Source organism: Aythya ferina, assembly GCF_964211825.1.
Source record: "Aythya ferina genome assembly, chromosome: 19".
NCBI lineage: Eukaryota > Metazoa > Chordata > Aves > Anseriformes > Anatidae > Aythya > Aythya ferina.
Genome location: NC_140309.1, coordinates 2,626,841 through 2,654,270, shown reverse-complemented (window position 1 = coordinate 2,654,270; position 27,430 = coordinate 2,626,841). Strand labels below are relative to the sequence as shown.

Below are 27,430 nucleotides of genomic sequence, written 5' to 3'. Positions count from 1 at the left end.
GGTCAACTAGAGTGTACAAGTGTACAGTGTCTTTTTTTTTTTTTTTTTACTATTGGATCACAAATTTTGTAAACGTTTCATGCATCAGTTGTTTTTCAGTGGTAATCCATGCATAGATAATTGCTCATACCAAAAGTTGTGATGGTTCCAGGAATAAGGAACAGTATCTGAGCCACCAGGCTGTTGTCCAAATGCTTACAATTAATAAATAATGTGAATCCATGAAACGGAGCGTGATACATAGTGTTGTCTGGGGAAAAATACTAATTTTTTAGAATTTAAATGAGGGAACCAGAACTGCTATTTTTGCAAAACAGGTCTAGGGAAAGCATTACAGGCCTGTTCCAAGCACAAGGTAGAGGAGATACTCATAGGGGCACAGTGGGAGCTTTGAGGCTTGCACTGTTTCTCCCAGCAGGCTACCCACTGTGATCTGGGTCCACATGGATGAAAACTACTTACCTGCATCAATTGGTTCCTTTAAAGCTTTAATTTAGTTACCTCTACAAGCAACTTTGGGGACAATCATTATCTTCATACTTATCTCCTCCAGCCAGATGGTTTGCAGCACATGGTGGACATTGAGCACCAGCAGCTGTGTGGAATGGTCTACAGTGAAAGGGAGAGCTGTGGATTAGCCAAGGGAGCATCTGCTCTTCAGGACATGCGAATGTGGCTTAGCTGAACAGCGCAGCTCTCGTGGTATGAAGCCTTGGTGTCAGCAGAGACAGGATTAAAATCTGTGGTCAACATGCTCTTTCCAGAAGGACCCAGGCCCATCTGAGCTCAGGGAAACAGGCCCTGAATCTCTGGTAGGTCTAATAGAAGTGGTTCTGAGTCTTTAAGCAAGTGCCATGGAAAAACACATGGCATGTTCTGTCCCTTCGCTTTGAGATCTGCATGTGGTGCCCACCAACCTCACCAGTCCTGATTTGACTTCCACCACTTCCAGAGGAGAAGTGAAATTCATCTCTTTGGCATACTAATGAGTCCTGTGCATCTGTTTCACTCCTGAAGCGTTGATCCTGGCTCTGAACAGCCACAGCATCTATTCAGCCAGGAGCTCTTTTTGTAATAACAGGCTTTAAAATATGTAAATCTATTTTCAAAGCAAAATATAAACCTCGAATGTTCATGTATCCCTCAGAAGGAAGAAGGGGTCTCTGTCCTAATATTTTATGCAAATCTAGCCTTTGCTGTTGTACTTGGGCATGAATAAATATCAATGACTGCTTTAAAATGAGGAAAAAAAGAAACTTCATCCTTCATCAAAAGAAAAAACAACTTTATTTCTATTGCATAAATAATGGTAAAATTAAAATCTTTTTATACAGAGTATATATTTACAGTAGTGTTTGGTTAGAGGAAACAGCCGATACATATGGCATTCGGTTTTCCTTTTATACACATCTTTATACACTTGGGTAACTTGCAATAACATAGGATTTATTTAAGTTGCATGCCAAGTTAATTTATATTAATATTTACAGTGTTTTGTACAAAGTTTTTTTTTTTTTTTACTATTATGTTGCTGACTTTGTGAGTTGTTGTCTTTAATTAAAATGCCATGTCTTCTGTTAACAAGCAAAAATGGTCAATTTTTAACAATGAATAGTAAATGGCTTGAAAACAGTTGGAGATGAAATGATGACAAAAATGAGATGGGTGCATTAGTGAAGAACTTAATTCCTACAGATGAATCAGGACACATTGGTTACTTAGATCCTAGCATGGATTAAATGGTAACAGGCTGGATTCTGTTTTTTTTTTTTTTTTTTTTTTTCCAGCTTAAGCCAATTAACTCCAATGAGTTACTTCTTATTTACTCTGGAGTCCGAGAGGAACTTCAGCTTTCTTCCTCCCGCCACCCCAATTAAAATCTGAGAGAACACGAGCTGCTGCATGAAGCTGAAATAACTTTGGCTCCTCTGACAGAGATGGTGAGAAATGTCATGCCACTCTTGAATAGCTGCAATATGAAAATATGTGCACTTTTTTGAAGATTGCTGTCAAATGGCAACCCCAGGGGCCTGATGCTGCAAACACATCGGCAGCATGGTTTGAGTGTGGTGGGACTGCTCACAGGAGAGACAACATGCCTGAGTGTTGGCAAGACTGGAAGAGTAGCTACTAGAGCAAGCTCGACAGCTTTATATGGGATGGTCATATGTCTACTTGTTGGCCAATGCAAGCTGATAAAGGAAAGTTGCGTTATGGAACTCACCTAAAGTGATGAGTGGGTTTGAAGATGCTTATTCATGATGCTGGCAAATATTGGCCATGAACAGCTGTAGAAAAATAATTGTATGGAAAATGGAAATTTCATTTAGTAATAGTCTTCAAGGCTACAAAATATTTTGTTCTGTCTTGACAGAAAATAATAAAAAATTTAAAAAAAAGTATTTTCATGGTCGAATTGCCAAGAACTGATCACTAGATTCAGAGGAATTCCTTTTTCTCCCTTTTCCCCTCTTCTCATCCATTTTGGGGCTGAAATTCTTTTCTAGTGAAGATGCCAAACTGAGGAATTTTTCAGACTTTTGCCACTGGAACAAAAGTCTGAAAAACTTCAGACTCCACTTCATAGAGCTGCCTAAAACATGCTACTTGAACTGGAGAAAAACAAGATTCGTTTCTGATAATAACCAACAACACAGAGAGATTAAAATGTTTTGAGCCTTTTGTTTTTCTGTATTAAATTCCTTAGTTCCTGGGAAAGTAATAGGTTTTAAGTGATGCCAGGGAAATATAATTGCACTGTCAGAACTCAGTACAGTAAAATAATAGATTGAAAACCAGCAAGTTCTGTACATCTCCATCTGTGGAATGTAAGCATGATTCAGAGCCAAGAAAAAAAAAAAAAAAAAGATACTTTATCAGATTCTCATTTTAGAAGAGTTGGTTTTTCTTCTTTCAAATAGTCATCCATAAAGCAGAAACTAAATAATTTATTACACGGGTGGATAAAATAGGGAACTTCATTCTTAGTGATCTTAATGTATTCCTCCTACTGCTTCTCTCTTTGCAGATCTAAGTCTGACTCGGGACTGTGAAACTCTTGCTTTTGTGCAATGACAGCCCTTGGCAGTGCGACTTGCTCTGGGCACGTGCACGCTACGTGCAGGGAAAGAGAGTCTTTCATGGATAAAAGCTGAAAAGTACCGGGCACCTCGCAAAGCAATGTGTCATCTCGAGCAGAGCCAGCACTGGACCTTGGATAGCCTTGCATTGTCCTCTGGGTGTCCCAGGAGATGCTTTGGTCTTTTGGAGCAGGCAAAAAGATGCAGTGCGTTCTTTCCATGGAATAAACTGTTTGCCAGTAGGTACTTTGCTCATGCAAGTCTGTCAAAAAGACTTCATCCATCTCAAGTAGCATCTTTAGGAATGCTTCCTACCTGTTCTTGATTTACTTCCTCACTATTCTATTACTTATGGGAGAAAGACTGGCCTCAGCTTAAAACAGTGCATATATCTTATATATCTTCTTTTCTTTTTTTTTCCCCCGAGTTCATGGAAATCTTTAACGTAAAGCAAGTAACATCCAGCTCTAACAGTTCATCATATCCAAAGTGAGTGCCCAGTAACCACCAAATAGCATGTATGAAGTCTCTCAGCAGGTGATACCCCAATATCCAGCTCTAGTTCACCTGGGAGCGGGGGCATGTAGCCAGGACTCCTATACCTGCTCACAGGTGACCCCTGTCCTGGGGAGGTCCATGAGTACCTCCACCAGAATGGGGTGTCCTCTAACAGTTACCAGCACATTTATAGGTACCCATCAAACTGAAAAATTAATTACTTCTTTCTTTTCAAGACTTTTCGTCCTTTGTCATCTCTATATGACCTCTACCAGCATGAGGACCAAATGCCCCCTAAAAGAGTGTTTCCAGTTGCCCACACTGCTTGTGGTTTTTAGTTCTCTATACTACTGCCAATACTGCACCTGATTATTAAAGCCTTCTCAGTGGTGGAGCCAGGCCCCAGTGAGGCCCTGAGGTGGTGCAGCCTGTTGTGGGCAAGTGCCTGCCCCTGAGGTCCAGCACCACGCTGCTCTTGGCCTGCACAGTAACGCCTCAGCTGAGGCCTTTGTGGCTGACCTGATGGTATGGCTTCAGATCTGACAGGCAATCCATGCTCCCAAAGCAGCTTTTTGCTGGAATTCATTTGTCTGTGGCCTCTGAAGTGTCACATGCTTGCTGCTCCCTCGTTGGCTTCTCCAGGTGCAAATGCCTTGTGGTGCTTGAAAATCAGGCTGTGCCTTCAAAGTTAAAGCCACAAATGGTTCTCAGCAAAGCAGCCCTGCGCTGTGCCGGAGCAATAAGCCAAATCCTTCCCATCAGGACTGGTCCCTCCTTGATGGACGTGCCCAACAAGCCCAAAACAGCCTGTGTTGAGCAGCACGTACACTGCCTTAATTTTATTTGCTCCCAAGCCAAACCAAACTAAAGCCTCTCTCAAGCTAAAATAATCACGGCCACCTTAAATCTTTCCCTCTGTGCCAATCTGTTTAATTGCACACCTTATTTTTATATTTTGTGACTAAGCCAACAGAGTCGTCTTCAGGGTGCTCAGAATTTGCTGATAATTTGCTAATCCATGAGCTGAACGGCTGTCCTGGGCTGCTGGGAGTCATTTGTCCAGCCTTGGTGTGGCTGGGAGCATGTTTGCAATTGCTGTGTGTCGCTCCAACTTGTGGCACACATGTCACGAACAGCAAGGGTTGCCATAGCAATATCCTTTTCATACAGAATTGCAGTGCTGAAAAGACACTTAAATTCTCATGTAACTGGCAAGAGCATAAGTTTAGTGCTTTTTCTGACAGCTCTACCTAGCCCCGCTGCAGTCTGGGTATTTTTTAAAGTATGTTAATTAGCACTTAAATAGTGTTTTTTTTTTTTTTTTTTTTTTTTTTTTTTTTAAGTATGGGATGTGTTTTTATTTTTATTTTTATTTCTTTGATTCTTCTACTTTCTTCCCCCTAAACCTTTGCCATCAGGTTCCAACTGAAATTTTACTGCTCTATTTTTACCTACTGTCTGTAAAAGCAATAAAAAGCCTCTTTTTCCATCTCTTATGTAGAAGAATTAAAAAAAAAAAAAAAAAAAAAAGGAAGGAAGATAAATGGATGTTACATAAATGGAGCCAGGGAGGGAGGGAGGTAGGAGACAGAGGTCCAGTGCTGCTGGCCAGGAAGGATGGGAAGGTGTAACTAGAAAGGTGGCTGGAGGTTGCTGGGAGTGAAACAGCTTGGCCTGATCCATCCTGCATTGCCACTCACTACCAGAAGAGCCTGACAGATTAAAGAAGGGATATCTTCAAGATGCCTTTAGATGAAGAAAGGCTGCTCTAGGAAGGAAGAGGAGACCTCTGGCAAGACATGGCACTGATTCATAATGGATAAATTGGGTTCCCCACAGAAAAAGCAAAACCAAAAAATCCCCAAATCCCGTACCCAGTAAAATCAGTGGGGAGTTTTGCAATGAACTCTACTGACCCCAGGCTATGGCTTTTACCAATATATTCATTATAGGTTTGGTTTTACAAATGGACCTTCAAGACGAAGAATTGTGCTGAACAATGACTGTATTTACAAAGTTTTTTTTTTTTTTTTATGGAACATGCATGTAGAAATTATGGAGCCTCTAGAAAGCTTGGAGGAATGGAAAAGATTATCTTGTCTGTAAGGTAGCTGTTATAATTGGAGTCTGCCTGGTGTTAGCTGTTGGATGAGTGAGAAGAACGTGGAGAAAAGCCTGGTGTATGTTTTACTTGTCTTTCTGTGCTAAGTGAAGAGGCAATGCTCTGCCCCATGGAGCTGCTGTGCTGAGTGGGGCTGGTGGGTCAGTGCCCACCAATGCTCCATCTCCGTCTACTCTGCTTCCCACATCCACTCCAGCACCATCCCAGGAAAAAAAAAAATCTTAATAAGTACCACTTGGTGGCAAGTAACATTTACACTTTTTTCTGCTGCCCCCACCAATTCATGTGCCCCTGAGACCTAAAAATGTGGATGACAGTTCCCTCAAAAAGATCTCCAAGCTCATTATCTGCAATATCCAGCACAGTGAGTGTTGGGAGCACCCCTGATTTTCCCCAGCAGAGTGAAACCTTTGCTTGAGCTTGTCTATGATTTTCTGCTGTTGGTTTGAAGTCTGCACCTGCCCTATAGGAAACACAAATCCCTCTATCTTCTAGGAGATGTAAAAATTTTAGCGGAATGTTTTGTGGTTGACCTCTATTAGTCACAGCAGAACAGAAATACAGAAGTGTGTGTTTGTGGAAGGCAGAAAAACAACTCAGCTGCTTTTTTTCAGCTGTCATCTTCAGATATGGAGGGGGGCACCAGGAAAATGGCAACATGGAAGTGGGCAACTACAACACACACCTAAAGACAAAATCCTAAGCAGTTTAAAAGGCTAGTGGGAGACAGAAAAATGAGAAACACATTTTCAAATTAGGCTACAAAAAAGAAACACAGGTTAAATATTATCAATTGAACTTGTAACCAAAAAAAAAAAAAAAAAAAAGACAAAAAAAAGACCTGAAACAAGTCTTTGAGATGGATCCAGGCTTAAGCCAATAACTGCTGTGTAGGACAAGGGAAGCTCATGGTTCACAATCCCTCTGGGAGCCATCCTGCCCCCCTCTCATGACACAGGAAACAGTCATCTACGTTCCAGGAGCAGGATCTCACTGTTCCTTGGTGTTTCTGGAGCTTGCCCAGCTGGCAGCATGAAGCCACTGCAGCTCTGACGCCTGCGTGAATGCTTCCCGCACTGGCTCCGCATGTGCTGGCCACAAATATCTCCCACGAGGTCAAGGAAACCAGATCTCTCCCAGGGGTGACACACAGATGCACAGTTCATCTGAAGCTAAGTGCAAGGATTTGTATCATGTTTAAAAGGAGAAACACTTTCCGATGTAATCCTGGCTCCAGGAGTGTGCAGTCCCTGCACTTTCCGCGGGATGTGTTGTGTCTCTTGTTTGCATCACTCCATCTTCTCTTTGCTGCACATTAAAATCTCTTCCAGGAAAAATAACTAACACTTGCGGGATCTGAAAGTCTGACACACTACATAACATATGGCGGTATGCTCAAGTTTGATTCCTTCTTCTCTTGCTGCAGCCTGCTTTCCAGCTCATCCTCTCTTGAGCCCATCCATGGGATGGGTGGAGCGGTGGCAGCGGTGGTGGGATGGCTCCAGTGAGGATCTGGAGCAGCTGGTTGGTCAAACCCCACATCACCACACAGGTGAGTATGTAATGTCTCTCATGAGAAGGTGTCTGACATGGAGGATTCACTGCAGATTACAACGACGGCAAATGAAATTAAATAAAAATTGGGCAGATGAGTAGCAGGAAGAAAAGCTGAGAAAGAGCTTTCCTTATGGTTTTGGTCTCAGATAAGGTTGTTGAATACCAATATAGTGAGAGGGCGAGACTTCTGGAAAGAAAATGTTGTTGAATACGCAGGTGGGACCAAAGAGAAGGCTGGTGCTGGTGGTTGCAGGGTTGGCTGGAAGACTGCACAAATCTCAGGAATGCCCATGTGTGAAAGCGGGTGGTGGTTCTTAAACCCTGATTTGCGGTGGGAAAAAATGTCAGACAGACTCATGCTACCCCACAGTCTGGTGTCAAAGGCGGTATTATGAAGCAAAAATAGACATTTTGTATGATGCTGGCAATTTCTCCTCTTTTTACTTTGAAAATACTGTACAAGGATGCTCTAGCTCCCCTCTAATGCCGTAAACTCAAAGGCATGGTCATAAGGGAAAAACAAAGTGAAGCTGAAGTACATGAAATAAAATGAACAAGACTTGCTTGTGGCAATGCTACGATCAACTTCCTGGGAATGTGGGCCCGGCGGAGAGCTATGCAAAATAGTCAGTTGGCCCCTAGGTTAAAAGACAGCCCTGCTGCAATGAGTCACGAGGCTGTGCCTCCTTGAAACTGCAAAACAGACCGCTGGATGAAAGTGTCTTCCAAGTTACCATTGCTGTTTTGAAGCAATAATTCAGGACTCCTGTATATTTTTTTTATTGCATTAGGAAACAAAACCTTTAAAGCATTAAGACAGCCCTTTTATGTCCCTGCCAAAAGGATGTAGTTGATTCACAAGACACGTTACGCTGCTGGCCCCAGGCTCCTTGTCGAATGGTGCGTTATCTGCCTGCCTCTGTCTCTTTGCCGTGTGAGAGTCGGTTCAGGGGAAGCTCACCCGGTGGCATGCGCATGCATGGTCAGTTTGGTTCACAGTGTCATGGCGAGAGGCTACTCCATGCCGCTCCGCAGGATCTGGTTGGCCGCAATCAACATCACACTTATAATAAAGGCCATGGCAAATGCGCAGATAAGGCTCTTCCGTACACAGGTCTGTCTGTTCTGCTTCTGGGCGTGCACTGCCGGAAAGACAAGAGAAAGATCGTAGCATCATAGAATCACAGGATGGCTTGGGTTGGAAGGGGACTTAAAGACCATCTAGTTCCTACCTCCTGCCATCCCGGGGGTTACTCGATGAGTTCCTCGGCCAAAGAAACATTTTTACTTTCCACTGGGATCGACTGAGCTTGGAAATCCTCCTTCTCCTCAATGTACACCCAACTTTGGCTGAACCCTCTAGCTCATACTTCAAAGATTCCCTGTGCTGGTCAAGCACTACCTCTCCTTGGAGACCATTGGGGTGAATATCGCTGGGACATTTCCAAATAATCATCCTTACCTTTCATTACTTCCATACCAATTCTCCTATTAGACTGCCCTCTTGTACTGCGGGAATCCCTTTCTCACTCACATTGGCTTTGAAAACCTTCAAATGCCTGAAGATTTAAGTGTTTCAGTTGATCTGGGTAGGGTAGGGTTGTGTTTTTTTTTTTTTAAGTTCTTTATGAAGTTCTCTATGCATTTCTTTTATTAGAAATATTGGTCTTCTGTGAATCCCCTTAGTCACGTCCAGGTTTTTCCAATTATAAGTCAAATGGGAGCAAGCAGAGATTCAAGATGTGCTCCCAGACAATGCTTAAAAAACACTGTGATCATTCCCATGAGCATGCATAGTACCTTAGGATTTTTTTTGAACTGTCTTTAGGTTTTTCTGTGCCTAAGCAAAATCAGACTTACTAAGAACCTTTTTAAATGAATGCTTGCAGAACAATTGTCAAAAGAGGTGAGAGCAAATTGCAGCAGTTAATATGCAGACAAATGGGATTTTTAGCATTTGACATATTTTTTGTAATTATATTTTTAAGTTCAGCAACAAGTATACATGTTGTGGTCTGCTAAAGCCAGTTCTTGTCTCTGCCTCAGTCTCCCTACCTAAGAATACCAGAACAACACACGGTACAGGGGTTCCACAAAGATTAACATTTGAAAAGGCTCTGAAGGTTCTGCAAGATGGATACAGAAAGTCATAAGATCCTCACACACATATATGGGTAGTACACACATATAAGGTCTTTTTTAGGTACGAGAAGGGATTTACCCACCTTCCTTTTCCCATAGATGCTTGTACTGGTGATGATGGGAGACTTTCAGACGGTTTGACAACAAGCTCAGAATTACAATAAAACCAAAATGTGACCAGAAAAAGGCTCTGAGTGCCCAAGCTGTGAAAAGGCCAGGAGAATGTTTCGAGCACAAAGAAATAAAACCTTATTTTGATCCAGGCTTGAACCTCATCACACGGAGACAGGGGAGCACTGGATGCTGCATTTTGAACAGTTGTTTCATCCCTCCTTGCCTCCTCTGGCCAGGATTTAGCAGTGTCTGTGTCCTAATCCCAGCTCCCATGCGGTCCCTGAGCATCAGCTCAGTGCCGGAGGCACAAGAAGCCCTCGTTATGCAGCACTTTGAGTCAAAATGCCGAGGGCAGGGAAATGTTGCACAACCATTGCTCCAAGGGACTCACTATATTCTGCTCAGATAATGAAATCCCCCTTACGGCAGCCTCCTAAATTACTTGCTTTCTGCTTGTATGGCTCTACTCCTTGATTCTTTCGTTTGCTTTTATAATGCACACAGAATCAATACTGTAGTTCCCTGGTTTTGTGCATGATGGCCCAGCACTTTGAAAAGCTTGTTAAATAACAGCTTTGGTTATTCTGTCTTTATTTTTCTGTTATTTATGCACTTTGAAAACTCCCCCAGCCAGCAAACAAAACAGTGGCATAAGCCCTCATGGTCAGTGTTGCTGTTCAACATAGGGCTCTGATGCCAGTTATTATGACTGGGAGAACAGTTGAAGACTGGCCATGACTTTCTGCAATGGCATTTTCCTACTCAATGGAAAAGAGTAAAGCATGTTCAGTATTTCTTGCAGAATTGCTCCTGAAGCAATTTCAGTCTTCTGCTATACTATCAAGTCAAAATAGAGCTTAAAGATAGTAGGATCCAGGTAAGCCATCAATATTGTTCTTTACCTACTGAGAAGCTGAAGTTGTCTTTTTTTTTTTTTTTAAATTGTTAACACAATTTTGTGCTGCCCTAGAATTGTCTATGAATTGTCCTCCTAAATATGAAAACCTTCTTGCCCTCCCTATAGATGATGAGGTTTTGCTCTCAATTTCTTCAGATTCATAGATCCTTTGATCATGGCATCTATTCTTTTTCCTGCTGGTTTCCATAGTGGGCATTGTCACAGGTCTGGATTATTGATGTGTTTTGCATTTTGTTGCCAATAAGAGTTTTTAATACCCAAGGGACATGCAGGCGTTTGGAGATGAGTTGTTTCCTTGAATGTGGTCAGAGCCAGAAGCTTCTTCTGAGGTGCCCCATTCAATGTAAAGAAAATCTCAAGAATCAAAGGCACATCAAGGCTCATCCTTCATCTTCTCAACATGCAGAGGGTATGCTGGTGGTGAAGACTTGGCCAAGGGGTGGCAAAGACAGCTTACCATCTGTAACTTCTCCACCTGGAAATAGGCTCAATGGGCACACTAGCTGTGACTGCCAGGCTGGTTATGATGCCCACAGTGGGGCTGAGATGCTCAGGGTGAGCATTGAGAACCCTCTCCTCTGCAGATTTAAGCTTGATAATGTGATCAGCTACAGTGTATTTATAGTGACTTTTGTCATTACTCTGCCAAAGTTGAGTTAGCTGAGGAGTGGATGCTCCTAATGCTTATCCGGGGAGAGCGGGGAGGGGACCTGTGGCAGCTCTTGCACATCCTGTTAATTTGAATGTCAGGGCTGAGGATAAAATACCCACGGCTGGCAGCACAGGTCACTGTAACTATCCAGCACTCTTATTTGCCAAGAGCTTAATGTCATGAGCATTTGGATAAAGGGACCTGCCAGATGAATGATTTTTGTACTACAGATTTTTGTTAGTGTGATGTCATTGTAAAAGGTTGTCCTTTCCTTGTGTCTTTTCCCATAAAAACATGCACTCTTCTTGGCTCTGAGCTTCGTTGTCCTGCCCTAAGCATTAATAAAAATAGTGAGAAGGGCTGAAGATATAACTCTGCCTCCCTTCTGGTTGTGTTCTTTATTGTCAAGGCTGGTGTGGGCTGCTTGTACTGAGGAGCTGGGCATTTTCATTGCTTTGCTCTTCATCAAGTAGAAGGCTAACAAAACTCCCTTGAAATGTGTAGGAGGGAAAGTTGTAATGTGAGCCTAGATCTGACGTCTTGCAAATGACTCTCATGTTCAGAGTGAGCTGAACAAAATCCTAGACTTGTCTCTGACTATAATACAAATTTTGTACTTGGTTTAAAATGTGCGTGTGGTTGTCTGTGTGTATGCGTATGAGAAAGAGAAATAACTTACATCATCGGTGTTGATATACAATAAATATTATGAAGTTTAGTTGCGAAGGCCTTTCTATGACAAGAAGCCAATATGGCACAATTTTGAGACTTACAGAAATTTGCATTTGTACTTTTCTTGATAGTAATGTTTCCTGTCCGTGGAGGAAGGTCTTAGTGATCCTTTTTGATGGCAAGAACATGCCTCGTATGACAGTGGGTGGAGATTCCCCATTGCAGCAACATACTGAAAATATCTGCTGTCTCTCCTCCCATAGGATTCATTCCCAAATCTCAGTGAAAACCACCAGGGCTCAACTTGGCTTCATTCCTACCCATAATTAAAGGCACTTCAGAGGGGTGGATGAAATGTACATTAAAAATAGATGTGAACCTCTAAGCTATTCCGTTAGGCTACCTTTACAGTTGAAAGAAATAGGTGTTTTTTACAGTGCAGTTCACCTCATCCCCGTGTAGTGCTTCAAATAAATTAGAGGAATTGTATCCATAAAGTATCTTTTTCTCTCCACTAATTAAGTGAGTGAAGGGTGATGAACTTACATAGAGACCCTTCTTAATACGAGGCTGAGATGCTGCCCAGCCTTCATGACAGCTCTCCCTTGGTGCCATCAGTCTATGCCATGAGGCCCTTTCATTCCTGCTTCTGAGTCCTGTGGGGAATTTTGTGTTTGGGAAATGGGAATGCTTACAGCAGCTGTGTCGCCTCTGGCACAAGTAGGTACTTCAAGTAATGGCATGTCCAGCCTTGAGAGCTGCGGGGACATAGCCTACTCTCAGTCTGCTGTTCCTGGGAGAAATGCTCATGTCAGAGCTGCTGTGGACCAGAACCATTCCCTTCTCCTGGGACCTGGAGCAAAACTTAGCATCTTGGTTGACAGTGTTTCGTTGATCTTTATTCTCTGGTGGATTTGTATGTGTGTGTGTATTCCTAACAACATCTAAAAAAGGGTCTGTTTTGCTTCTAGGTTCTGCCTAGCACCAGCAATGCCAACATCCCACGAGGAAAGCTGTTCTTGCTGTACTTTTGGAAGCTGGGACTTCCAAAATGAGAAGCTGAGCATTTCGGTTTTCGGACCCATTTTTTGTTGCGACTTGGATAGTTCACCCAAGTACCGATGCTGAAAGAAGCCTGCATGCCTCTTGCAGCAGTGACAGCTGGCGCATGTCTCCACTGAATCAGCAGGTCAGTGGGGACTAACAACTCCATTCATGTAAGTAAGCATCCCTTCCTCCCTGCCACTCTTTGTGAGGAAAAAAAAATGTTGCTTGGCTTGGTTTGAAGAGTGTCGCTGCTTACCTCCCTCCTGCAGACTTTTTAAAATTCAGCCGTGCTCTTCTACATCTTTTCTGCAGTATTTAGCACAGGATGACTGTGCTGGATACAGTGTCTGAATCCCATTAATTAGCCAGGCTAAGAATTGCACTAATATGCCTATCATTTGCTTTATTTTGATGCTTCATTATCTCCACCTAGTGCCCTTTCAGAGGCTACTTGACCCCTCGGAATATCAGGATTTCCCACAAATGGACGATGTAACGTGGCATTTCAGTGGATGGGAAAGCACCAGGGTGATGTGCAGAACCCTTAAGTTTCTCTGTATATATCTCACTGGACTTTTTGCACTTGAGATGATTTTTAGGTTTGGTTGTTACAACCAGCAACAATTTGGAGCACCATGAGTTCCTCTGGCCTAGAAGCTGATTTATTTGCCAGGAGTCTGTGGATATCTGTACTGTGAATGAATGCATGGTTTGGGCTTTGTAATATTGTCTGCTGTGCTGCTACACTGAGGGGAAAAATAGACCAGGTTGGTTATGTTTGACACAAATATTCTTTTTCATTTCCTAAGAGGCACTGAAGCTGGCCTGTGAATTTCAATTTATTGCTGGCTCCAAAGTGAAACAGCCCAAGTACCACCCTGTGGCTCTGCAAACCATCAGATATAAAAGTTGCTTTGGGCATACTCCAAAGTTAGGGGACAAATGAGAAAGAAAGGGTTTTGGTATTGGCTCAAAAGCTGCGTGAACTAGTAGACTGAGCATTGATCTCAAAGCTGAGAAGTCCTGAAGTAACTCCGCACTAACTCTGTGCAACTTTGCCCATTGCATATTGTGGACCAGGCTGAGTTTTACAAAGGAAGAAGAAAGAAAATAATAGTACAGAAACTTTCTCCCTCACCTTCAAACTCTGTTTGACAGTTGCCAGAGTTTTCATTTAAACTCTCCTCTTCATTGATAATGATGTTCTCAATGTCCTTCATCGTTAAGTGGTCCCGGAAGGCGTGGTAGAGGATGTGTTTCAGCTCTTCTAGTGTTATCCTCTGCATGTCGAACTGTGGGAAGAGAACCGAGTTAGACACGGCCAGCAGGAACAAGCGTGGTACTGGGAGGAAGAGAGGCATGTGGGCACATTGCAGTTCCCTACTTGTGGTTTTTTCAACCTCATTTCAACACCTCAATATAACTTTGCAAATTTTGCTCTTTTGGGTTCATTTAACACTAACAGTGTGAATAATTCAACTGGATGTAGCTAGAGCTCTTGCAGCTTACTTATTGCTGGTAGAGCTGTAGGGAAGCAAGGGGTTGTTTTCCAGGCTGGAAATATAGCAATCCAGCATCAGCCCTGGCAATCCTGGAAGAGGTAAAGCCCTCAGAAATTCCCCTGGCACCTCCAGCACCTTGCCATGAGCCACAACCTTCTCTCTGCCCTGTTTTTCCTCCTGACTGCAATGTGGAGAGCACAAGCAGAGAACATTTTCCTTGCAGAAATGTAGATCCAGTAGGTAAATGCTGTTTCCGCATATACCAGATGAATGCTTTAAAACCAGATCATTCCTGCAGAATATGTAGAAATGAACATTTTGCAGCAGAGGAACTTTGCACAGGTGTAAGTTTCATGGTATTAACATCTGCTAATGGTACACAAGAGAGGGGGTTCCCAATGTCTGACTGGCAGCCCAAGGGAGGAGACCAGCCTCTCTGAGCCATCAGTGCAGGCACTGAAGAAGGATGGAAGTGCTCTGAGCCCTCCCACATCTCCTCCTGTGCTGCTGCTGATAGGCAGGTGGTGTGCCTGCATCACAGCATGTGAGCAGCACCTTGACATCTCAGCATTTACAACCCCAGACACAGGTTTGCCAGCACCAAACAGTGAGCACCGGGGCTTGTACACCCTTATCCAAGCTGCCTACCTTCAAGAAACCTCAGAAAAAACAAACAACCCTGGCTTAACACTGTGGTGTTAACACTGAGGAAAGGCGATGCAAATTTGTGCCCACTTCTGCAATTGAGAGTATGGTGATAATGAATGATCAGATCATATAGCTGGCATTTCAGAAACAGTACAGCGTAAATCCCCAATCCTTTTCCCCAAGGTTGATAAGGACAGGACAAACCTTATCAGCTCTGAGCCGCCTGGTGTGTTATCTAAGGTTGTCTTCCCTGACCACTGCTCCACACCTCATTGCACAGATACAAAATTATTAATTCTCAAAGTGATTAACTGGGGGAAATAAGTGCACTGTGATTAAACCTGGACCTCAAAGTATTTATGTGTTTCTGTGTGCATATAAGCAGATCTGCATGCATCCATATGCATTAATCTATCTAAGAAACACTGATTTTTACAGTTCTATTTATTTATTTCATGCAATGATTTAAAACTTGGTGCAGTAAATCTGCAGAAAAGTGAATAGCAGGGGTACAGTAGACAGACAGTTCCTGTTTTTTGCCCCAGATGAGTTCTCTGAAACCCTGATTTGGTTGGTATGCTTGTTTTGTTGCTTTCCTTGTTCCTCAGGGATTCGATATTCATGCTGCCCAGCTAAAAATAGCGAGCATACAATTGTCACCAGTGGTCCCCTGCCGCACAGTTCAAAGTTGGATTGCAACCCCCCCCCAGTATTTAGTCACATATTTCCAGCTCTCTTTATTGTGCATGAGGAAATTTCACCACCCGTAATCTGTCTTCTTATATGTTAAAAGAGCAAGTAAAATCAAGCAACTGTGTACTTCACAACTATGATTATGAAAAGCATTTCTCCTGACGAATAAAGGTGTGGAAACTTGGGCTAATGTGTATGCTTGTCTTACAGCAGTGTCAGAAGCTGTCATTAGCAGAGGTTTGTGGAGTGTCTTGAGGCTGCCCAGGGTGTGCATCCCTCCCAGCTGGCTTCCTGCAGTGCCACAGAGGCGTACTCGTGGGCAGCAGCAATGCTTTATCACCTGCCACCCAGTCCTGCTCTCCTTTGAAGTTTTTCTCTTGGCAGAGCTCAAACCTGAACTTTGGCCCTGGTGTCTTCCTAAATCCACCCTATGCTGAAACCCATAATTTCACTTAGTGGTCAATTTGTATCAGCAGGAGCCGCTAGATGGCATGGGGTTAACCTATCACATCTCGTCAGGGTGTAATATTCAACCTGTGCTGGAGTTTTCTTACTGTTCTCGGCTCATGAAAAGTTCTCTGAGGCCAATACAAACATTTTTTCCCCATTTTTTTTTAATGGGCTTATTCCCCCCCCACCTCCCCACCCGCCCCTCCCCCTTAAAGTAATGATTTTTTAGAAGTTGTTCAAAACTTGTGTTCTCCAACGTGGACGGATGCTCAAGCCCTATGAGTGCCTCAAAGCCCAGAGCACTGTCTCTGTGATCTGATCTTTACTTGTGGCCTCCGAGGATTATTGCAGTGTTGTGTTAGCCTCCTTTAGACTTAATGGAAATGTTCAAAGACTTCATCTGGGCAGGGTAGTTGAGGACAAAGAACCTCCTGTGTATGGTGCATGCATGCTGGCCTTGTGGAGGGTAAAAGACACACAGTCCCCTGTGCTGGCATATGCTGCTCCTTTCCTTTTGCTCTTAGGAATCATTGCAGGTCTCTCTTTATAACAGCACTGCCACTAACAAGCTTTTGCAGAGTCTACCTATTGTCTTGCTTCAGGCTACCTGGATTACAAACACAGACACAGGCATCTGCTGGTCTTAACAATGTGGAAACAGTAATGACTTGTGGGTTTGGGGGTATTCCTATACCAGTTAGTGTGTCTAACGGGACAAAAATCCTCAAGAAACTGGCTGCTCTTGGCTTGGACTGGCGCACGCTTCGTTGGGTTAGAAACTGGCTGGATAGCCGGGCCCAAAGAGTCGTGGTGAATGGAGCCAAGTCCAGTTGGAGGCCAGTCACTAGTGGCGTCCCCCAGGGCTCGGTGCTGGGGCCGGTCCTCTTTAATATCTTCATCGATGATCTGGACGAGGGCATCGAGTGCACCCTCAGTAAGTTCGCAGATGACACCAAGTTAGGTGCGTGTGTCGATCTGCTTGAGGGTAGGAAAGCTCTGCAGGAGGATCTGGATAGGCTGCACCGATGGGCTGAGGTCAACTGCATGAAGTTTAACAAGGCCAAGTGCCGGGTCCTGCACCTGGGGCGCAATAACCCCAAGCAGAGCTACAGGCTGGGAGAGGAATGGTTGGAGAGCTGCCAGGCAGAGAAGGACCTGGGAGTGATGGTGGACAGTCGGCTGAATATGAGCCAGCAGTGTGCTCAGGTGGCCAAGAAGGCCAACGGCATCCTGGCTTGTATTAGGAACAGCGTGACCAGCAGGGCTAGGGAGGTGATCGTCCCCCTGTACTCAGCTCTGGTGAGGCCGCACCTCGAGTACTGTGTTCAGTTTTGGGCCCCTCGCTACAAGAAGGACATCGAGGTGCTTGAGCGGGTGCAGAGAAGGGCGACGAAGCTGGTGAGGGGCCTGGAGAACAAGTCCTACGAGGAGCGGCTGAGGGAGCTGGGCTTGTTCAGCCTGGAGAAGAGGAGGCTCAGGGGCGACCTTATTGCTCTTTTTAGGTACCTCAAGGGAGGCTGTAGCGAGGTGGGGGTTGGCCTGTTCTCCCACGTGCCTGGTGACAGGACGAGGGGGAATGGGTTTAAGTTGAGCCAGGGGAGTTTTAGGCTAGATGTTAGGAAGAACTTCTTTACAGAAAGGGTTGTGAGGCACTGGAACAGGCTGCCCAGGGAAGTGGTGGAGTCACCATCCTTGGAAGTCTTCAAAAGACGTTTAGATGTAGAGCTTAGGGATATGGTTTAGTGGAGGGCTGTTAGTGTTAGGTTGGAGGTTGGACTCGATGACCTTGAGGTCTCTTCCAACCTAGAAAATTCTGTGATTCTGTGAAAATTCTCTTGTCAAATATCCATCTGTTGCTGTGTCTCTGGCTCCTACTTTTAAGCTTGATGCTAATATAGGGAAAAATATTTTATATTGTTCCGTTACCATTTTTGTCTTCTAGGAGGAACCATCTCAGATGGGTGTCAAAATCACCATTGCTGGCTCATGCCCTGAGTGTTTGGCCTGTTTGCATGCATACGTTCATTGCTCCTGCTTTGCTCTCTGCTCCAGTACTTGCATCCAGCAGGCATTTCCTCCATCATCAGCACAGAAGTTTGTCCACACTGGGCTTGAGCTCAGTGCAGCCAGAGACGATAGTTTGCATCGGGTTTGGGCTTCCAGGTAATTTCTTCTATTATCACTGCTCTCCAATCTGGCAGCTTCCCTGATTCACTTTTCAATTACTCTGGCTTTTTATTGTTGTAATGACAGTAACCAGGGAGCAACTCTTAACTTTTATTGGCTCTGCTGAGAGGAAAACTGTGACTGTTGCAAGCTGAAAACTTTCTATAGGATTTATAATTAGGAGAAATCAATGATGTCGTTTCTGAGTCGGTGCTTTTGGAATACGCTGTAAGCAGTGCTATAGAAACAAACTGTGCACAGTGCTGATGCTCAAATGCCCCATGTGATGCATGAGAACCCTGAATGAAAACCTGCACTAGTTACAGGTGTGTTTGGCTTCTTATGGAGAGCACCAGGAATTGCCCACTGCAGTTTAGTGGACTTGAGTAACTGTAAGCAGCAGACACATCTCATGTTGTCCCAAGAGACACTCTGGGACATTTTGTAAAATGGACCTGATCCAACACAGTCCCTTGCTTTGAATTCCCTGCTGGGAATGAAAGCACAGTCCTGACCAGTTCCTTCAGTCTTCCTACATGCAGTTTCCGAAGTTTGCAGCTAACTGACAGCTGTCATGGCTGCAGAACACTGGTTTCACAGCTGGTACCTTTTGCAGATACTGCTGTATCATATCTGGCACATTCTCCTTCTGCTCTATGCAGGGAAGTGACCCTATGAGAAGCACTTAGTTCTTCAAAGAGTTAAATGCTGAAATAATACTTATGACACTTTCCTTTAATATCACCTCAGCTTTCAAAAAAAGAGTGGTAGAGCTCCTTTCTTGAATCCCAAGTTGGCCTTGCTGCTGTGCAGAGTGGGCGATGTCAGGATAGGACCCTGCATGGCACAGTGAGTGGGGCTGTTCGGGTGACTCGCAACTTCTCTCAAAGCTGCATCAATAAAAATCCTCACCAAGGGGCAGGACTGGCTCCTCTGGCAGCTATGGCTTTAGCTAGGACAGTGCTTGGATACCAACTTGTCCTGAACCTACTGGGCCCAAGTCTGGCCCATGTAAGCCATCTGAGAAGGTCTTCTACTGTTGAGGACTCCATATGAGCCTTGTGCCTCTTGATGGTGGGAGAATGAATCTGGGGTGGGAGAAAGAACACTGGGGTGGGGAATGAATCAGCAGAGGGGAGAGCAGGCTCTTTCCTCATGCTTTTGAAAAACAGGTCTGCAGTTCCAAAAGCTTCAGGTTTCATAGATTTCTCATTTGTGGTAGCCAAACAAAAAATAATTTGTTAATAATTTCTGAACAACAAGCATAATTTAGTCTTCGTCTTTGCTCTCAGATCTAGTGCATTTCAGACTATGTCTGTCTTGAATACCTGCAAGGAAAATGCAAACTGGCTCTGCCCATGCTCACAGCTGACTGCGACACCTGGGGATGTGACCCCCAAAATACTCCGACTATTTGCACAGCAAGCAGGGCTTTGTGCTGCATTGGCCACTGCCTCTTTGTTTCTGAACACAAGCAGCATGTTGGTGCTCACTGCAGATCGTGCAGCTGTTCCTTTAGCTAGACAGGCTTTGAGCTCATAAACTACTGGTCTGTGTCTTTTCCATAGGACCAATGTTTCATGTTGGCCATGTATTAAAGTGCACAGCCCCAGAGTGCTCAACACAAGAACACAATGTATTCCCAGCTCTGCTTGGGGACTGGATAAATGGCCATTTTGTACTGACTGTACTTCCCAGATAAACTCAGCCACTGATATTTTATAATGCAAGGGACACAGACCCCTGGAGAAATCAGGAGTCTGGAGGGGCAGGAGGACCACACAAGAAGGGAGCAAGCATGTGAAGCGGTGTAGTGGTTTTTGCTTGGGATGTGTTGAGCTGTACAGGCTGGAGGTCTTGCTGCTCACACCTAAGAGGCAGCAAGTGCTGTTTCAATCCACAGCCTGTGGCAGCCCGGTGCTGTAAAAGCTTCTGGATGAAGACAATACATTTTCATATATCTATATATAGATATATCTATACATATATATATATAAATCAAACATATGTGGGAACCTATGAAATATTTTCTAAATGTCCAGACATACACCCCCTCCAAATCTGGAAGTTTCTCATTATATATTTTATTTATTCTTCTATCAAAGAAGATGTGCTACAGGGTGTCACATTTTGACACCCTGAAGCTTGGAGTGACTCTTGTGCTCCCCCAGGACAGAGGACAGAGCCACTTCTAAGCCTGCAACATACAACTGGAGTTAAAGGAGCAATGCCATTTTCTGTGTTCCCCCAAATCACTGCTACCTTTAAAGCAAGTCTAATTTCCTCTACCCGCCCCCTTTCTGGCCCACACATCCACAGAAGGAGGGCTGGAAGTCCTGCGGCTCCAGCAGTGAAAACACAGTAGATGCATTTTGTTCTGCTCCACACACACCCCCGTGGAGGGTGGCTGACTCCATGATGTGAGCTGAAGATTGAGGGGTCTATTTGTCTTTTCCCCATCGCTACTACTCTTTGTCCTTCCATTGCCTGCTCCATGCCAGTGCTCTTGCCACCTACAAAGGCGTGACCCAGAGCATTTACGGACTGGGACAAAGCATGCAAAGGTCCTGCAGGAATGCTCTGTGGGCTGTGGTAGGAACTGAGGCTGCCCTCACATGTGCACAAGCTCTTTCTCTTTCTGGGGCCCATGCCTGACCATCTGTGGAGGTCTCACATTGCCCTGCTGAGAGCAGCCTTATCCCAGCTTGCTGCCCTTCTGTAGAGGGAGGAGGGAGAAATGGATCAGAGCAAAAGGGACCATGCTTCTCATTACACCCATTGTAGTACTCACCTCCACCTCCACCCACTTTACCTGTGTGCATTTGCAGGACAGCAGACACAAATTCATCCTTGCCAGCACCCTGCTGCCTCCACCAAATTCCCTGCAAGAGGGAGCAGAGCTCCATCCAGCTACAGGATCATCCTCCTCCCAGGAGATGATGCTGCACAGCCCTGCTTTGGTGGAAAGATGTGGTCCCACCCTGCTGGGGCTGGAGCCCAGGACTGAGCACCTCGCCTGCACCCTCAGGGTGTTTCTCCATCCCTGCTCGCCCATTACTCACAGCATGAGGCTGCACAAACACGCTCCCAGTGCCAGGAGCACCCTGGCTCAAGAAGCCCAGCAGCAACCAGCATCCCTGTAGAAATAACCTTACAGACAAGGCAGCTGGGGCTGTAGGACCCCACGAGTACCCATCTGCCAGCTCAAGTTGGCTCTGTGGTGCACAATGTGCCCCGGGCCACCTTGCCCTGCATCCATGCCAGCACCCAGGTGCTAGTAACAGCTTCTCCAGCCCTGTCTTGGGGTTGGGGTTGTTGTCAGCTGAGGTACCGCTTGCCGTTGGGAACAGCCAGCTTCCCTGATGCTGCACCTGAGCATCCCGCTTGCCAGGAGCAGGAGAGGGTAACAAGCTCATTTCCATAGTAACAGGCTCGTTACTGCGCTGGCTGCTGCTAACGGGAGATAGCTCCATTCTTCCAGCAGCTTTGTCAGCAGGGAATTGCTCATACATTGATAAATTATAATCAGATTTAAGTGTGTATTCTTAGCACCCTTAATCCCAAGCACCTGGCTTAAATTTGCACTGTGAAATGATGAAGTGTGCAAAACTAACCTGGCCTGTGGGTAACTCCTGCGTGTTCCTCCAGCCACCCCCAGAGCTCACGCGGGGCCTCTGAAGAGTACTGCTGGGATGTCCACAGCCCTGCGAGAGGTACCAAGTCTTGTGGGTTACAAAATGTTTGGTGTGTGGGTCCGCACATGCTTCTCTATCAGCTTGGCCCTTGCTCTGTCTGGGTGGACCAAGACCATGATGAAGAGTGGGCTTTCTGCGTACCAGAGGCAAGAAGCCACCCCCCCTTGAGGAGGCCGCCAAGGCTTGCTGCAGGTGATGTGCCTGGTGAGTATGAGAAACACTGGGGTACCTTCCCAGGCCCCTGTTGGTGAACCCACAAGGTTGCCCCTATCCCCATCCTCATCCCTATCCCCATCTCCACCATCTCCATCCACACCACTGCACCTGGAACCAATGCACAACCAGGGACCAGTTCATGTGTTGACAACTTGGCATTTTCCCATGCGGAAAATTACATTTCATCTTAAAAACAACAATCAGTTCAATGCTGAATATATGAAAAAAAGGCACCTTTGGCCTTCATGGTGGTGATGGAAATGGGCTTCTCACTTCATCTTGCTGCTTGCTGACTGCACTGATAGCTCTGGGCTGCTGGCTCAGTACCAGCTGGTGCACCAGCTCTTTTTCTGGGCACTTCCACGCGAACCACTGGAACAAGGCAACAATGCTGAAAATGATTTGCAAGAAGTCCTGCAGGCACAGGGTACCTATATGCAGCCAGGGCCTCCTGCACTCTCCCCTGTTCTCCCAGGGGAGGTCCCACTTCTCCTTTTGTCCCAATTGTCAAGATGCTTCAAGTACCATTTTCTAAGTACTAGTGCTGCTACTTCTTCTTTTCTACTACCTCGCCTTTAGTGCTCTGTGTTTGTTCAGAGAGCATTAAGCAAAGCTGCTTTACTTGCTGCTTTCCCCCTGTGCTGTCCTGCTCCCTGCACAGCCCCAGCTCTGACTGTAGCTGTTGCCAACAGCTTGGATATCCACCCAGATGCCACTTCGGGTCTCAGAGTTATTCAGCCACCTGGCACATCTGACAAGCTAATTTGACTCAATGTGCCCAAAATATAGGGTTGTCCCAGCTCATATCCAAGTGTTTACTAGGGCATGCTACAGAGCAGGGGCAGGGGACAGGGTATCCCTGAAGAGCCCTGCGTGATCGGTGCTCACCATGTTTCCTCCACGGTCCCCCTCCAGTGCCCGGCAGAGGTGGCGTTAGCTTTGCTTGCCATGCCCCTGCAGAACCTGGTGGGGGTCTGGAGCATCCCTTAAACCTTCTGGTTACACAAGACACGATTCCTGGGACAAGGCTTAGTGCACTGATGGTGTAGCTAAAGTGACCCCATGAAGATACTGTCGTTTGGGTCGGGTGATGGAAGATGCTGCTGACAGTCTTCAAAGAAATCCTCTTGTATTGTCCTGGGTGTTTACGAATGAGCCATTGTTGCCTCTGCTATGTCCCACCGCCTGGCTAGCTTGGTGCTCTCCATCACTAGACACAGATTTTAACTCTCTGGGGTTAAGTTTTAAGCAGAGGAGTGGGTCAGTGACTTTGCTTCTGCACCGGTCTCCTCACTTCACAGCTGGGATATAATGGTTATTAAACTGGGCTAAGAGAAATTGGCTCCCTGAGAGGTTAAATTGCAGCAACACCTCCACAGAAAACACAGTAGGAATATTAATCCTGGGCCCATTCAATTAACTTAAAATAGTTTAACTAAAACATGGAGAAGTGGTTGGTTTTTTTTGTTTGTTTGTTTTGTTTTGGTTTTAAATTAGAAAGTGCTATCAGGCTGAAGTACAAATTAATGGGTTCTAATTATTTCTTTCGCCCAGTTTTACAGCTCCCTGGCCTCAATAACCAACGCCCAGTCTGATCCTAATAAAAGTGCATATGTAAATGGGTCTTCAGCATCTTGACCTTAGATGTGAGGCCTGTGGGAGCCTCTTGGAAAAACAAACTCACAGGTTTTAATTAGGGCTAATGCTGGGAATCCCCATTTGGGAGCGAGTGGCTTCAGCCTACCTCACAAATATGGAGTTTCTACTGGATTGATGCCTCCAGTGTAAACCCATCCTCTGGATGGGGCTGGAGCTTGTTCCGGGTGTGTGCCTATGTGTCCTGCTGTGGGCAGTCCTGTGTCCCCTCCGTTCAATCAGCAACAAAATGAGAGCAGGACAGGGGGTTTTGTGGCAGGTCACCATGTGGGGTGTGCTGAAGAATCACTTCTTGCAAAAAAATCTTTGTCCTACAAGATGCTCCTTCACCAGTGGAAGGGCAGAGGCTCTGTCCCCTGGGGGGATGCAGTGAGTCCCTGGGGTGACAGAAACCTGTCTGGCTGTGCCAGGTGCATCATATTTACATCTTCATCCCGACACAAACTGAACAAGGACGTGAGGTGACCTTGATCCATGTTACCTCCTCCAGCGCCGCTGCTGGTGCCATGCCTTGTGCCAGCATCACAGTGGTGAAGCATAGGCTATAACTTTTTGGCAATAATGACAAACATGACACCCAACAAGAGTAGGATTATGGAATAAGGGAAAGGCACCATCTAGCAAAAGTAACCTGTTCTGTCTGCTTCACCAGATTGATTGAATTTGACCCACTGCTCTTCTCCCCACTTCTCACACACTGCTGCTGACAGCATCACTGCCTGGAGGAGCGATCTGTAAGCTGCTTCTGAATTAGAGAAGAAAGCAGAAACCCCAGCAAAGCAAATGAGCCAGCCAAGCAGCCCTGCTGCTGAAAGTGTCCTTTAGCCAAAGGGAACCAATTTTTCACTTAACAGTTACAAATGTTTCAAGAATGCCAGGAGAAGTGGATTAGAAGGTGAGACATGTTCCTGAAATGTGTGAAGGACACTGATAATTAATAAGAGCTTTGCCAAGGAGACTGAGAGCTACTATGGGGAAACTCAAGACATCCTTAACACTGCAGATGATGAGTATCAAACAGTAACAATAACAAGGCAGCAAACAGGTCTTCCAATACTGCTATCTAGCACCAGACAAAACTAACATAGGCTGCAGGCAACTTCTCAGGCTGCTCTATTAAATCAAAGTACATTTGTTTTTTATGTTGGTCCCCTTGTTCCATAGTCATCTGGGATGTCTGGTCCAAAATGAAAGTCCAGGTCTATAAAAAAAAAATGCTGAATTTCCAGAAATGGCCAGACAATGCTGTATATGTGCAAATGCTTGATACTATTATTACTGAAGCTGTGCCATGTAGGGAAAGAAGAGAGTAAGAGCAGATCTTCGACTGGCTACACTGTGCAGGCTTGTGTACAGCAGGGTGCTGTGGGAGGGCTGCGATGCTCAGTGCTATGGCAGGCACAGAATAAATGGTGCTCAGTAGGTTGGGTTTGCTCTGAGGTGACAGTTGCTGCATACAAAGAGGAGACAACTGGAAAAAAAATGGCTGTGAGATACACCAGCAGCACTTCCAACAACGAGTTCCCCTACAGAAAAATGAAGAGCTTGCACTGTGCAGAAGAGAGAAAAAACAGCTTTGTCCAACACTGAACCAACAGTAACTGCTGGGATTAAGCAGTGTGTGTTGTGTGGCAGCACGCAACAAAACAGCTTAGAAAAGGAGAAATTTATGCTAAGCAATCAGAGAACAAATGCACAATTAGGAGGGTGGACAGGGCAGAAGCTGCACTGCGTTCATGCATGGATCATGCCCCTGGGCTGGGCTCTGCCCCACAGTGCTCAGCTCACCACAGGTGTTTTGGAAGTGCTGACTTCTGCACCACTGTCAAAACTTACATGATGCTCAGAGGCATAAAGTGTTTTTGTCATCACTTGGCTGGTTTTAATTGCTTCAGTACAATTTGGGAAGTCCCACCTTTATGCCTCTCTTACCTTTATCCTGGAGTTACATTAAGATTTACATTAAGCAGAGTTGTTGTAGAGTATAAACAGCAGAATATGGGGCTCTGTTTAGGAGCATAATGGTGGTTTTGGGGACTGCACTTCCTTTTGTGCTAAATGAAGCCAGAAGAGCAGAGCAAGCAGGATCTTTCCCATCCTGCAGTGTGCTTGTCTGTGAGATTTGAACCAAAATGACAATGCCTGCAAAACCTATGTGATCAGAGAACACAAAAGAAAGAAAAAGCCAAATGAAGTCAGAAAAAACATTTCATTTTGGTAATCATGGAATAATCTTTGGGTTTTCATTCTGACCTCTGTTAAGTCAGGTTAAGTTTGTTGCTGTCTTTTAGCTCATATTTAGAAACTGGAAGTTGCTGTGATCTCAGGACCAGGACATTCTTATTTGGAAGACAATTAACATTAACCAAGCAATTTTTTTCCCCAGTGAGAAATTCACATAAGGCAGGATAAATTCATATGTGCAGGTAAAAGTTTGATTTGTCAAACTGACAGTTTCTAAGGAGAAGTAAAAATTACAAATTAAGCTGCCAGAAATCATTGTGTTCTGTTCATTGCCAGAAATCAACAGGGTACTGGGGCTGACACACAGGCTGGCCACATCCAAAGATGCAGCCATCGACACCAGTCTGCCCGGCGGCACTGCCCAGTGACTTGCAGGCCCCCAAGCAGCTGCACACCCAAAGAATCTGGTTTTCAGGATTTTACAACCTCCCCACAGCTTGTAGGAACTGGAGTCCTTCTGAAGTCCATCCCCTCTGCCCTCCAAAGCCCATGGCTCACATTATCTCACATTAGCTGAGAGCATTGGTGACTGTGAGACTTCTTTTGGTTGTCATGGATCTTTACTGACAATTCTAAAGCCCTGAAGAAAGTTAGTGAATATTTAATTCAACCAGAGACAGAAACACATTAGCAAGCTCCCCTCCACTGTTGCAGTTCAGTTCAGTAAGTCAAGAGCAGAGCACATGAAAAATCAACATTTGTGAATCCAAGACTGAAAAGATGTGAAGAAATAATGTAAGTGATTTTAATATTTTCTGATTTGTTTCTCTCTGTCATACCGTGCTAGGATGTGAATTTGTCTTTTATTTTATTTGCATTTTAAAATAATTTTATATAACAGTTCACTTTCCACAGAACGTCCGCTGTTTGAAAACAAGATTAATTCAGCTAAGAACTGTGAGGTAGAAAGTTCAATTAAAGCCTGGAGTAACTGTTGAGTTACTCTGTTGCGAGGAGTACATGATTTTTTCCTTGCCCTGGTAAAAACAAGGTGATCAATTCTGAAGTCCCCTCCAGTGATTCGCTTGGCATTTTCTAGCTCTTGCCAGCTACCAATATGCTAGAGCAGAGAAGTAAGAAAATACAAATCAGCTGTCACCACAAAAAAATAAAATTCAGGAAAGTAATTTTAATGCATGACTCAGAACAGCAGGTCTACAGCAAGGAGGGAGGCATGGAGTGCTCACACCTCAAAACTGGGAAAAATGAGGATCTTTGGTGGTGCTTGCTCCCAGGCTGCAGAAAAGCTCGGGAGGCCATGGGGTCTCTGGGCCTTAATGCCCATGAAACATAGTCCAGCACAAGAGGAGGTATACCTGTGTCCAGGTAAAATGGAGGAAGAGCATTGGTGATAAAC

General features: G+C 44.9%; 1 protein-coding gene and 1 long non-coding RNA gene across 4 annotated transcripts in view; one reads left to right on the top strand and one right to left on the bottom strand.

The window, feature by feature from the left end:
* Positions 1-1,445: 1,445 nt before the first annotated feature.
* The window catches only part of CALN1 (calneuron 1), a 192,388-nt gene continuing 166,403 nt past the window's right edge, over positions 1,446-27,430 (bottom strand). For all 3 annotated transcript variants that reach the window (XM_084492997.1, XM_084492998.1, XM_084492999.1), the window contains 2 exons: positions 13,942-14,095; positions 1,446-8,399 (listed from right to left, as the gene is read on the bottom strand). In XM_084492997.1, the coding sequence (XP_084349123.1) occupies positions 8,272-8,399; positions 13,942-14,095 (282 nt within the window). In that variant the 3' untranslated portion in view covers positions 1,446-8,271. The remainder of the gene's footprint in view (positions 8,400-13,941; positions 14,096-27,430) is intronic.
* LOC311421510 lies at positions 21,843-25,648 on the top strand. The gene is made up of 2 exons (XR_014684894.1): positions 21,843-22,161; positions 24,482-25,648. It is a non-coding gene; the product is annotated as an uncharacterized lncRNA (long non-coding RNA).